The sequence below is a fragment of the Semicossyphus pulcher genome, unplaced genomic scaffold, assembly GCF_022749685.1.
Source record: "Semicossyphus pulcher isolate SPU_LCO1_2020_fin unplaced genomic scaffold, fSemPul1.0.p SCAF_5, whole genome shotgun sequence".
In the NCBI taxonomy this organism is placed as follows: domain Eukaryota; kingdom Metazoa; phylum Chordata; class Actinopteri; order Labriformes; family Labridae; genus Semicossyphus; species Semicossyphus pulcher.
Genome location: NW_027211726.1, coordinates 12494402 through 12508282, shown reverse-complemented (window position 1 = coordinate 12508282; position 13881 = coordinate 12494402). Strand labels below are relative to the sequence as shown.

The following is a 13881-nucleotide window of genomic DNA, read 5'->3' as shown; positions in this document are numbered from 1 at the left end:
TAGAGACAGGCACAGCGTGATGGGTCACTTCTATGTTAGCAGATGCAGATTAAAATGTAACTGTAAAAAGGATTAAAACATTTCAGTGTTGGCAATTTCAACGGTGCAGGAGATTTCAAATAAAACTATAAAATACAAATGTAGTACCAAATGCTTGCTACTAATTACTTTCCCTAATCATAAAGTGTACAATTAGCCTGTATTATCAAGCTAAATGATGCATTCAAATACAAGTAAAAAATACATACTTATGTGTTTATCAGGATTTTGGGGCTGCAGGTTTTATGGTACTGTTGCTGTAAACTGGTGATTAAACAGAGCAGGTGCACCACCTTGTGGTTAATACAGTAACATGCGCACACAAACACACACTTATAAACACACACACACACACACACACACAGGTGACATCTCAAAGTGTCAGTGTAATATTTATTTAAGATCAGGGATACATTCATGTTTGCAGTTTGTCATCCTTAAAAATGAATAAGCCACTATATGTATGAAATCACAGGTAGATGTACATCAGACTTGGTCTTTTATTTTTGTAGTTAAAGATATAATCTCACAGTTCTCAGGGCTATGGCCCACTGATGAAAGTCTTTGCATTTGCAGTATTACAGACTGGGTGTCGGTGACGACTTTTGCGGAAAAAAATAACAAGCGGCGCCCAGTTAGTGACGCGTTTTCCGTCACCCAGCAGTGGTTCGTCTGCCAGAGAGGGTAGGCGGAGCTAAGCGGCTGTTTTTCCGGTCTCTGCAAGTGTTGCGAGTAAACAGTAATCTACTATGGCTGAACAAACACAAAAAAATCAATGACAACAGATACAACTTCAAAAATAAGTGAAAATCCAAAGAAAAAAGAAACAAATTCAACGCTCAGATGAAGGCAAAAAAGGAAAGGAACTGTCAGCGATGAAAATCAAGAGTTACAACCGTAACAAAGGGAGCCAACCATGGACGTCTGGTTTTAGTGGACGTATGTGCTTGTAATTGCCTGTTATCACCATAAGGTGCCGCCAAATAGAACGAAACTGAGAACTTTAAATTAATAAACACACAAAAAATGTTGTTTGATACATCACAACTTTGGTGGTTACTGCAAACCCAGTGTTGGGTCAAACACGGACTAACCCAGGGTTTGGTTACTTTTGCCAAGCATGTTGAATTGTACAATCAATTAAAATCTATTGTTTTATTGTACAACACAAATGGGTAGGCTAGATAAAGTCCTCTGCTGGGTTACCCAACCCATAGTTTAAAAAGACTAGTGATTCTACATTTTTCTTCTCCTGTTAAAACATACATGTACATTGCATACAGTTAATCTCTACAAACAGATAATGTGCATGTAGTAAATGCAGAAGGAACAATATTTTTGTTGTCAGATTTGTTCTAGTTTTAGTTTGTAGTGTCGTCGCCATCTACTTTTTATAGTCAGACCATGTGTGGATGAGAGGGTGGAGCTGTAGCGGAGTGAGGGGTTAGCAAACACTAAGTTATCAGCTAACGGTAGCACTTGCTTGGTTAGCAAGGTGCATCCGTAATTCCTGTAGGCTATTTGTTTGGAATTGGAGGTTAAAATGTTTTTAAAGTGTTATACAATACGATAGAAGGGGCGTAAACAGGCGTAACTTTGTAAAAAACTACATATTTGATAACCCATTAGCTTCCATTAGGCAGCTAACTTTAGCAGTCATTCACATCCTTGCTAACATTATTCTTAGCTTTTGATTTAAGCCTTCCCTATTGTATCGAACACAGCTAACATTAGGTTATATCTTCTAGGAAGTAGCTAGTCTGACGGCCACTAGTGCGTTATCAAATATGTTTTTTTTAACTTGAATTATGGCCCGATATCTCTTCAGATTTTCACTATCCATTGTATTAGAGTTTAATGGCCACCCTGTGAATATGAAGAATGGGGATCCTTAAAAAAAAGACGAGAAACTTGGAGGGCTGTAGCTCAAAATTCTGCGGGAAAAAAAATCAATGTTTCAGACTTCAACAGGTGTGTTGTACAGGCCTCCTCTACCCTTTCGGCTACATGAAAGACAGACAGGTACTGGGAAGCACGAGCCACCTCTCAGCCAATCACAATCCAGAGTCCAGATCCAGTGAAGGTGCAGTGAATTTAAACCGAGAGCAGACGTGAGAGGAGCTCTGTACAGCTCATTGTGTCTGTAGAAATACATTGAGACTGTATCAGCCTCATAGTAGCATATTTAGTTTATTTTATATTTTTTATTTAGTTTATTAGCGCATAAAAGAAGTTTTCAAAAAGTTTAAAGATGTTTATCCCCGCGCTGCTGATTCTCGCCGGTTTGGGTTCGTTCGGTTCTGTTTCTGGTTCTCCCGGCGTGGAGGAAGCGTACAGAGCCGTGCTCAGCGTCGTGTCTCCGGGACAGCAGTTTCTGACGGGGGACTCGCTCCGCAGCCTCTTTAATACACTAGAGAAACGTGTGCAATGCGGCGGAGTGTCGTGTGAAAAGGTAAGTTTTATTACGCTAACTCCGCAGCCAGGTTGGAGAGCCGGGCGGCTGAATGCAGCTGCAGAGAGAGGTCGATGTCCAAAGTTATATTATACTGCCTTACCTGCCGACCCAGGGTCACACTGACAAACTAGATAGCTTTTTTGAATGTGTCAGCTAATTTAATATATGATAATCCTGTAGTCAATAAATGGCCTAAAAAATATGATAAGAATAAGTATAAAGAAATATTTGGTTACAAAAGAAACTCATTATAGTGAAGTTTTCCGTCACTTTATCAGAGGACATGTTTGATAAAAGTCACTCTGAAAGATTAGAGTTAACAGAATACTTTTCATGCAGCAAACATGAAAGATGCATTTGAGTGTCAAATAAATTAAATTACAAAATAACTCTTTAGAAATAAAAGTCAACATTTCTTTAAATAGTTTTTTTTAAATAATTTAACAAAATAATTATAATTTTTCAATCGTTTCAAGAAATAGAGTCACCATTTTCATTAAACTACTCATTTTTATAAAGGGCGGTGTTTGCAGGCAGAACAGTTTAATCACAGTAAATGAAACCGGGTCCTTGAACCTCTCACAGTCATGTCAGCTGTAATCTGCCTGACAGGACAGAGTATGATTGATAAATATTGGCTGTGTAACAACACAGATTTCTGCCAGTGGATGAAAAAAGAAAAGAATAAAGGCTATACTGGACACAACTTGTTAAAGTTGTAATGACAAAGGTTTATTATAATGCTGGCCCATAGGTTACACATAACAAGTGTTTTAGTCCAGCATGAGGTTCAATAAAATAATAAAGTTCATCTGACACAGAGTTGAAATAATGTCACGCGACATGTCATACTGTTTGATCCATATGACTCAACAGCTTTGTTTCCTGTTTTTCTGATCACATACCAGATATCTTCTTCTTTATAATCTCAGGGGCGGAGGAAGACATTTTAGAGACATGTGACCTATGAACTTAGATGGCCAAATACAACTAGAGATGATTGAGGTGATCACATGAAAAATCAATATTCTTCTCACATGTCATCTAACAGAACTTTTTTTTTATTTGTATATTTTTTTTGTATAACTTTATTTCTCATCTTTCGTTGTCATCATCGTCAGCATTTTAAGGCGTTTCTACCATTAAAATAGCGGCCTACTTTTCCTCCTCCTTGTTGTCAAAAGTTGATCATGATAAGAAGCTATAAAAGCAGCAAGTTTGTGTACTCTTACAAGGAATAGAGGCCAGATTTAAGTTCCTCTAAATGAACCATTTACAAGAAGATGGAAATTAATTTACACAGAGCTAATAAATGAGGACAATCAGAATCAGAGATGCTTTATTAATCCCCAGGGGGAAATTCGGGCTTTACAGTTGCTCTGACACAGAGAAAGCATATGAATTAGATGGCATAAAATAGAAGTAAGACTAAAGTCAAATATGTGAAAGGTTAAATGCCGAGAAGTGGATCTGGTAATTGAATGGTTAAATATGAATGCTAGAATTAAATATAATTGCCAGAATAAAGTTAAATGCAAAAGTTAAATAGGTCAAATCAAGTAGGTATTACCATTTAAGTAGGTTAAAACATTCACATTAAGTAAAAACATACATACAAGTCAACTGTTTCTGTGAATTATAAAAAAGTGGGTGTTTATGTCGGGGCTATGCATGTAAACATGCGGTAAATTGTGCATGATTTTTACTGACACTAATCAATGATATGTACGTGTGAATAAGGATTTTATATAATTCATAATTTGTAGGCATGAGGATGATATCCATGAATATTCTTTTATTCTAGCACAAGATAATCTAACCTTTTGTTTGATTGAATCTAAATATAAAGTGAAAGCTTTGAACATTAATTAAATAGGTTTAAAACCTCTGTAGCAGCTGTTCTTGTATGTGTTGTTCTGTCTGTGGAGTAAAATGAACCATGTTTTCTCGCCTGTTGTTCCCTGAAATAAATGAATATGTAAATCATATTTCTTACTTACATTGCTCTGTATCTATCTTCTTCTCTTTTGCCGTCTGCGTGCGCAGTGTGATCTTGCAGATGCCGTTCACCAGCTCCTCAGCAATCACTCCATCCACACAGAGGATGAGACAGGAAGTGGCGGATACAATGGCACCGTCAGTGTATCCGAGTTCCCTGCTGTCGCTGCCGGGAGCATCCTGTACCTGGCGTCTCCCGGGCCGGTGTGTGCCGCGGTAAAGCAGGGACGATGGGCGGAGGAGACGGAGCGTTTCCTGCATAAAATCACACACGCCGACGAGCACGAACACGAGCACGAAGAGACCGAGCCGGACCACGAGCACAAAGACAACGAGACACACCACGAGCACGAGCACATAGGCATTCATGGGTTACAGCTGCTGTTTGAAGAGCTTCACGACCACTATGAGCCCTCAGAGAGCGAGGTGAGCACAAGACTAACTGAGGGGTTACAAGATTATCTACTCTGTTTTGCTGCACAAAGGTTGGGATCAAGTGAATTAAAGGGTGCAATAAGTGATATTTTTAGGTTATTATTAGATACTATATTATTAGAGGTACTTTTTGAAAATCAAAAATGGAGACATATCTGGCACACATTTTGCGAAGAGTAGTAGTTTCCTGCCAGGGTGTGTTTGCTGTCATCATGTTAACTTATCTTATCTTATCATATATGGGTGATGCCAACTAGGCCAACTAGGCTTTGCCCTGTACCTGAACACATCACTAAAGCAACCCTGTTTTGTCAGACACAAAGTTAAAAATCACCAAATAGAGTCAATCATCAACTAATTTAGCTCCAAATGAGTCAGCAAGTTAATAACTGTTTTGTTTTAACCGGACCTTTTCTCTTTGTCCTTCTTCTCCCTCGTCACCACTGTAATCAGAGCTGTGTAACAGCCAGTGACATCATGACAGAAGTCAACGCATCATCACCAGGCCAGAACCAGGAAGTCGGTGCAGTGTTGGGCCGTGTCCTGTATCACGCCTTGCTGGGTCGCTGCTTCATCGGCCGGGCGCTGCCTGAGGAAGGCTTCTTCCTCGACTACATCCTGGACCGTCTGGGGTCGGAGAACTTCACAGTCAGGGGTAAATGTCCTTTGAAAAACAGAGAGAAACATTGACGCAGAAATGATATTTTATGGAGGTATTTCTTTGTTAAGCAGCACACCTCATGGTTGTGTTTGTGTTCTGTAGATCTGGAGGCTCTCATGAAGAGTCTGAGCATCGGACCTAAAGAGGAAGGAGACCACGGACACGAGCACGAGCACGAGCACGAGCACGACGAACAGGAGCACCACGACCATGATGATAAAGCTCATCATGATCATGGCGGTTTAAGCAGGAGAAGGAGGAGCAGCCATGATCATCACGAGGGCCATGAAGGAAACACCACCTGGGATCAGGTACATAAACCAACACACAGAAGAACAGGAAGTCCATAGTAGTTACAAATGCAGTATGTGCAACCAATTTGTGTTTCAACCTTTCACTTTCTCTCAGTTATGTTACTCAGCCCAAGAGCTAGTCCTGATCTACGGTCTGCAGGGCAACAGCTCTGCCTTCTCTGGCCTGGGTCAGTCCGGCTTAGCTCGGCTCAGCCCCGCGCTCGTCCAGCAGATCCTGAGCGGGGCCTGCGCAGACGTCACACGACCTCCGACACCAGATGGGCTCACCAAGACTGAGAGTAAGTGTAGTTCTGACAGAATGACAGAGACCACCTGTAGTTGGTTGTAGGTGACGTTGCTCTTGTACGTGCCCTCAGGTTGTCCATTTTTCTTTATGTGCATCGTGGATGAGACACTGGATGATATTTAAAGTAGTGGTGATTAAGAGAACAACATCACTCTGCCTCAGCCAGGTGTTCTGAATGCTGTCTCTTTGCTCTCTTGCAGGATACATCTATGCAACCATTGCCAATCTGGTGATAACTCTGACGTCCATGTTTGGCATCGTGGTGCTGCTGTGTACCTCCTGCACCTCTGTGTTCCAGATGTGTATCCAGTTCTGCATCAGCCTGGCTGTAGGTTCCCTGACTGGAGATGCCTTACTGCACCTGCTGCCTATGGTAAATGTAGTTTAACTTCTAAAGCTAAGTTTAGCAGAATCTATATTGCTTCCGTTCCTTCTTGAATGACCTAAGTCTGAGAGCTGAAACTATCTATCATCCTCTCATTTTGACTTCTGTGTGTAGTTTCTAGGTTTACATGTGCACTCAGTCGGCGGTGATCATGCACACGACGGAGAACATGAAGAAACCACAGACTACATTTATAAGATGCTGGTGCTGATTGCTGGGATCTACTACTTCTATCTGATGGAAACCATCTTCTCTCTGATCGCTTATAAGAACAAAAATCACCACCATCATCAACATCATCATGGGGTGAGAGAAAAATATTCATACCAATATGGAAAATGTAATATAAATAGGGACACATACAAGGTTTACACATTTCTAGGTTTCAATTAAATGGGAATATATAATTGGAATATAACGAAATCTACGACTCAATTTGCAGGCATCATGTAAAACATGACGACATTTCTTATGCCGTATTCTTTACTCTTATGCCCAAATTGTTCAGAGTCATAATTCCTTCAAAAATTGGCTCAAATAATAAATTTTGAATTACAAACTACGGAAAATTATGGCCCTGTCTTTACTCGTCATAATTTTGACCTTGTACCTTACCTTCAGGAGGAATCCGAGCCTCACCACTGTGACCACGGGAGGGTTTTAGAGATGTATCAACAGGAGAGGAAAAAGAAGGACAAGTCGGTATCCAAGGCAGACCTGTTTGAGGTACAACACTGATTATAACTGGGATTTAATTCAACTGCAAAGAGAAGGCATTTTGCCTCTCAGCAAAGTAGAAACAATCAATATGTTTCTGTAAACAAGATGTCTTGGACTTGTAATTGAATGTTTTGCATGTATTCATGTTTTTGTAACATTTCAGGTTGGCTTTGAAGACAATGAGAAATCTCACGCAGAGACAAAAGAGCGCACCAGAGGTGAGTGAAGTCATTTCCAGCACAAAAACAAGCAGGTCATCGTCAAATCATGACAACACTCCACCACTAACCACGCCTCTGTCTGCCTCTGCAGAGCAGCGTCTGCTGCCGTACATGATAACCATCGGTGACGGGATCCACAACTTTGCAGACGGCTTAGCGATGGGTGCAGCTTTCTCGCTGTCGTGGAAGTCTGGTCTGGCCACATCACTGGCTGTTCTCTGCCATGAGCTGCCACACGAGCTGGGTAAAGAGCACACACAAAGACAGGAAATGTGTGGCGATTCATTTTCATTAAAAAGATCCTTTAACATTCTTTCGCCCTTGTTTGTCTCCAGGGGATTTTGCCATTCTGCTCCACAGCGGCGTGTCCGTCCGTAAGGCGTTGCTTTTAAACGTCGGCAGTGCTATGACCTCGTTCGTCGGCCTGTACATCGCTCTGTCTGTGGCCACTGACCTCGCTACCAAACAGTGGATAGCTGCCGTCACTGCAGGGCTCTTCCTGTATGTGGGGCTGGCTGATATGGTGAGTAATCACAAGAGGACGCAAAATGCAGCTGCCCGATGAGATGTGAAAGTGTAATCTTCATCCTTCATCTCTCTTCTTTTTTCCTCCAGCTGCCCACCATGGTCCACATCAGCAACAAAAGACCCTGGCTCATGTTCCTGCTGCAGAATCTCGGCCTGCTGAGCGGGTGGGGGATTCTGTTGTTGCTGTCACTTTATGAAGAAAGAATAACCTTTTAAATCAGGGACTGTCAGGACCGTTGACTGGGTTTTTATAAACATAAGGAAATCCCCTCGGACAGAGTAAAGCGGCTGAAGTTTAAGGGTCTTGTTCCTTCTAAGAAAGGGTAAACAACCGAGCTAATGGGCAACTTATCCAGCTGTATGAGTTCTTAAAAAGTATTTAAAAAATTTAAAATTTAAAATTCACCTCAAAACCCCTCAAACACAGATGTTCGAATACTTTAGTGGCCTCCTTGTGATCCTTCCTGTAAATTGTTTAATAGAGACAGTCGGAGGCCATATTATAAAGAAACATCCATGGGGTTGGCCAATTTAAGAGAAACTCACACCACGGTACAGATTTATGTAAAATCATGTGTCTTATAATATGAACCAGACAAATCTGTGTTTTATTTGAACTAGCAGAAGCGTTTAGTCCCCCTCCTGTTCAGACAGATTCCCTCCAGACGTTATTCAGGTCAGGCCAATCACAGCCTTTTATCTGATATGGGGCGGGTTTAAGGTCCATTGAGGCATTTTTGTAGCGACCAAGATGGCTGCCATTGATGTAGCATGTTCTGAAACTCAAATCAGTATCAAACATACCGGATGATATTTAAATTATACAACAGTTAGTTCCCACCAAGTAATCTGATTGGATAAGAGGCACTCCATGAGTGCTGATACAGAGAACAACATCACTCCGCCTCAGCCAGGTGTTCTGAATACTGTTCATTAACATTACAGCAGACTGTGTATGAGTACATTGATCAAGCTGGTACCTCTGAATCACACAGCAGACTCTTACTTCACTGGTTGATGATAAATTAAAACATACAGATAAATGTACATGATTAAAAACAGCTGATCTGCGGTGACCTGTAGACACAGAGTGCAGGAGAATGTTTGGGTTGCTTGGCAACAAAAGTCCAGTTTCAGTTAAATTGTGGAGCTAGTTGAGTTGGTGGAGCAAAAAAATAAGCTGTTGTTGATTATTACTTTATACCTGTTGCTTGTGTAACTGTTGTATAAAAGCAATATCACACTCGAGGTCGTGATGTTGTACTGAATATTAGCACGGCTGTGATTATCGGCGGTCGTGATGGTATCCAGGACAACATCACAACCTTGAGTGTGATCTTGCTTTTATACAACAGTTTACTATTTGTGTAAAAATAGAAAGTCTTGGCTACTAAAGTAAGTCATGCCAAACGTCTGTGTTAAGTTGAACTAGAAGCCGTATGAAGTGGATGTTGGAACTAGCTAGCAGCCTACCTTCGTAGAGTTCAGAGGCATCTTGGTCTGAATCTGTTAATAATATCACTCCATGGTAAAGTAACTGAGAGGTTTCATTCTAATTCATACGCAGTATATTAATTAGTTAAAGAAAGTTTGAGTTTTATATTATTGTTGAACAACTTATCCCACCACTCCAAATATGCTAAAGTTAGATGTAAAAAAATGTGTTATGTTGGTATATCCAATATGATATACAGTATATTTTGTATTCTATCTCTGGGAAAAATAAAACCAATTGAAAACCAGTTGTGTGCTCATTTATTTCTTTTACCTATGCAGCATGATAGATACTTTTAATCTTCATTATTCTGCCCTGCACTTTCTTAAAGTAAAATTTGGAACACACAAACACACACTTCAGCTGTGTTTTACCTTTTGCCGCCAAAACAGCTCTGACCCGTCGAGGCAAAGACTCCACTAGACCTCTGAAGGTGTGCTGAGGTATCTGGCACCAAGACGTTAGCAGCAGATCCTTTAGGTCCTGTAAGTTGCGAGGTGGGGCCTCCATGGATCGGACTTGTTTGTCCAGCACGTCCCGCAGATGCTCGGTTGGATTGAGATCTGGGGAATTTGGAGGCCAGGTCAGCACCTTGAGCTCGTTCTCATGTTCCTCAAACCGTTCCTGAACCATGTTTGCCATTAGGTAATTCCATTCCTATGAAGGGGCGTACATTGTCTGTAACAATGTTTAGGTACGTCGTATGTGTCAAAGGAACATCCACATCAGAGATAGACCGATATGTTTTTTTCAGGGCCGATACCGATACCGATTATTAGTAGTCAAGGAGGCCGATAACCGATATTTGAAGCCGATATTCATTTGCAGTAGAGTGAAAATATTGGCGTCAAAATTTTGAATAATACAGAACACCTAACTTTGTTTAAATGCCTTTAAGCATATGCATCAGAGCCAAAATAACCTAGTTTTAAATTGATCTCTAAATGGCCGTCGGATTTAAAAAAAAAAAAAAAAAAATGTCCGATGCCGATATGCGTCAAAATGCCGAATATCGGCGCCGATAATCGGTCTATCCCTAATCCACATGAATGGCAGGACCTGAGGTTTCCCAGCAGAACATTGCCCAAAGCATCACACTGCCTCCGCCGGCTCGCCTTCTTCCCAAAGTGCGTCCTGGTGGACATGCACCCGGCCATCCACATGATGTGAAAGAAAACGTGTTTCATCAGACCAGGCCACCTTCTCCCATTGCTCCGTGGTCCAGAATTGGATGCTCACGTGCCCATTGGAGGCGCTTTCGGTGGTGGACTGGGGTCAGCAAGGATACCCTGACCCGTCTGCCGCACCCATACGCCACAAACTCACACAAAGTCGCACACAACCTCACTCTTGCCCATTTGCTTCCAACACATCAACTTTGAGGACAATTAGTTCACTTGCTGCCAAACATATCCCATCCGCTGACAGGTGCCATTATAACGAGATAACCAATGTCACTTCACCTGTCAGCGGTCATAAAGTTATGGCTTATCAGTGTAGCCTATATATTTTTGAGCTCTTGACCATGTCAGAAAGGTTTGCCGTTTCTGTTGCAAACAAAGCGTTAGCCATACAAAATACTGCATATTTAAATGTAGCTTTGTGTTAGTCTTTGTTTTAGAAGACCCGTCGATCCATTTGGGAATGATAGCAGGTGCTTCAGCATTCTTTTTAGGTCAACCCTGAAGTACACAGGCTGGGCATTAAGTGTAAACTTGAGGACAGATCCACCTGTTGAACCTTCGTGTGAATGAACCCGGAGGTGCAGCGTAGACTCGACTCTCTCTTTATCTGTCTCCTCTAATCTCCTCGATGTGCAGGTTGTGTGATCCTCTTCATTAGGGACAGAGTCCGCTGACAACTCATCGCACAAAGAGGAGGACGTAATATGAACGTATGGAGTATACTATACGTGTCACCACAAGTGTGACTAGTGTCTAACTCCCAAAATGAGCTGTTTAATGACAGCATTTAGGGCGTGTGCTGATCCTTTAAGCACATGCTGTAAAAAGCTAATTGCAAACTAGCATCATGGAGCTGCTGACAGAGAAGAAAGAGGATTTCCCTGAAGGCAGCTTTCAAAAGCTCTACTGTTATGAGCCCCTGGAGTATTGTACCTTACTCTCTCTTAAAAAAAACGTGACAGTTTGTTCTTAAACTGGACCTTTGAGCTTCGTATACATTATACTGCATAATGCATCTTTTACAGGAGCTTTAGCGGCTGGTTTTACAGAGAGAAAATAGAGAAAAGGAAAAGGCAGAGATGTTGAACTCTGGATATCTGGATGGGTAGTTTTACAGCTTTGCAGATAAGTTATCAGGCGGTTATTCGGTGCAGTGGCGGAAAAATGAAAGAAGCTGCACGGGCCTAAAAGAAGGAGCCCTCACTCCTACGGAAAAACTTCTGACGCTATAATATCTGATCACAAACAGCTGACATTCGAGAGGTGTAGTTAGGACAGCAGCTGCGTCAATAGGAGTAATTCAGTGACTGCGTATCATTAAGGGGAGATGATGAGTAGGAGGCGTCAGTGTTTAAACAGCTATGTTAAGTGTCAGCTGAGTTGCAGTGTGTTGGGAGGGGAACGCAGACAATAACATGACTGTGCTTTTACAGATCATGTGGTTTAAGATGCGCTCTTGAATTTAAGATCACTTTCAACGTCCTGGTTCAACTGAAGTTCTTGCGTCATAGTTTTTTCCGACAACTATTTTTATGCATATTTTCCGTAATGCGTTATATAAGTTGACGCGACTTGATACATTTTCCGTTGTCTGTCTTCCTGGTTGTCTCCTGACAGCACGAAACAAAACAAGGTGTCATAAAAGGACAATTTAAATTTAAACATATGTTAAATAACGAGGGCAATGGCCTCCATTTCCTCTACTCCGTGGTTGATAATCGGCATCCGTAAAGCATAGCTACACTTTGCAACAAGTCTAGTTTACGTCGCTCCGAACCAGCTGATGAGGAGCCACCACTCTGAGGACACTGAGGTGAGTCCATCAGATTGGTCCAAACAATAGCTTGTATAAAAAGATGGACAACATGACAGCTCCCTCAAAGTGGAGCTAAAACATCTCTAGCGCCCCCTGCTGACTGGCTGCAGTATAGGTCATAAAGCCCGCCTCCTCCATGTTAACAGATGGGACATGAGTCAAACTATAAAATCGAAATACACACCAAATAAATGTTTCTCAAACATGGTTTCTGTCAATATAGTTAGTTCTTATCATGCTGATTAGTGTCCAAGTGTTCATTTTTCTGACAAGTTTAGTTTTACTTTGGTTATTTGATGCTGTCAAAAGGATGATTGACAGCTCTGTTGACAAATACGGCTCCTGCAGACGATCTGTTCCGGATTAGCAGAGTAGAGGAGGAACGTCGATTGGAGACGTAACTAAAACAATCACTACAGTCATTGAAGTTTACATATCTGTGAACGTCTGCTTCAGACCAACACAAGAAGCTGTTCTGCTGTTAAATACACCAACGTTTTTTTACTGTAAGTTAAGTGTGTGTTTTGGTTCGCGGAAGGGGGCGGGACATCATTACTGCAACTTCACCTGCCGATCTCTACTGCACAGCTCTGGGTCCAAAAGACGTCACCAGCGCAAGATGGCAGCGCCCGCCTCAGAGGGTATTTTGGCTTCACTTTTGTACAATGAGAGCAGATTATTATAGACAGTCATTGGTCCAAACTCAAATATCTTGACAACTGTTGAGCAGAGTGAGATTACATTTTGTTCAGAACCCTATTACAATCAAATGTGTTACAAATATGTCAGCTACACAGCTTAGACTGTAGCTAATGGAAGAAACACTTGAGCTCTTGCTCTTAGCTGTTACACCGAGCACCCCCTACAGGTCTGGAGCCGTTGTTTCGACTTGCAGCTCGTTGGATGTTGATGCATTTGTCTCGGCCGTTTGCATGCATTTTTTAATTGGCAGTGTTTCTGAATTTGCAGCCTGTTTATTCAAATGGAAACCATTTGGGCCGTTGCAGCGTGACTGCCCTTGTCAGCCACCGTAGCACGTAATAAAATAAGCGCAAATAGTAAATTATGAATTTGAAAAAAATGTAAAAAATATATTTATTTATTGTTAATGAAATCTCGTGCCCCACTTGCAGTAACTTTAAGGCCCACCAGTTTGGCACACTATGGGAATAACTTTACGATCAGATGGGTTGCATGCTAGAAATATTCATGAAGGAACCCTACTGACTTAGGTGATCCACTGACGTTTCCTAAAACGTCACCTATAGTTGAAAGTTTTCCTTTATCCTAAGGAAAATCTCAGCATCTTCTATAAAATGGTACATTATTTTATACAGACATTCA

The 13881-nt window shown here is 41.4% G+C and overlaps 1 protein-coding gene across 1 annotated transcript; it reads left to right on the top strand.

Moving 5' to 3' along the window:
* The first annotated feature begins 2290 nt into the window (after window positions 1–2290).
* slc39a4 (solute carrier family 39 member 4) lies at window positions 2291–8386 on the top strand. The gene is made up of 12 exons (XM_069681900.1): window positions 2291–2491; window positions 4541–4918; window positions 5381–5582; window positions 5691–5899; window positions 5997–6180; window positions 6389–6561; window positions 6688–6879; window positions 7195–7299; window positions 7457–7511; window positions 7606–7758; window positions 7850–8037; window positions 8130–8386. Exons 1-12 carry the CDS (start codon window positions 2291–2293, stop codon window positions 8256–8258), a joined length of 2169 nt encoding a protein of 722 aa, XP_069538001.1. The 3' UTR covers window positions 8259–8386.
* Window positions 8387–13881: the final 5495 nt, after the last annotated feature.

Bases quoted from the DNA above. Each gene is read 5' to 3' on its own strand.
- slc39a4 (XM_069681900.1), top strand. From the start codon at position 2,291: ATGTTTATCCCCGCGCTGCTGATTCTCGCCGGTTTGGGTTCGTTCGGT. The intron at 2,492-4,540 runs GTAAGTTTTATT...CTGCGTGCGCAG, and splicing joins GCGGAGTGTCGTGTGAAAAG to TGTGATCTTGCAGATGCCGT. The intron at 7,512-7,605 runs GTGAGTGAAGTC...CTGCCTCTGCAG, and splicing joins GACAAAAGAGCGCACCAGAG to AGCAGCGTCTGCTGCCGTAC.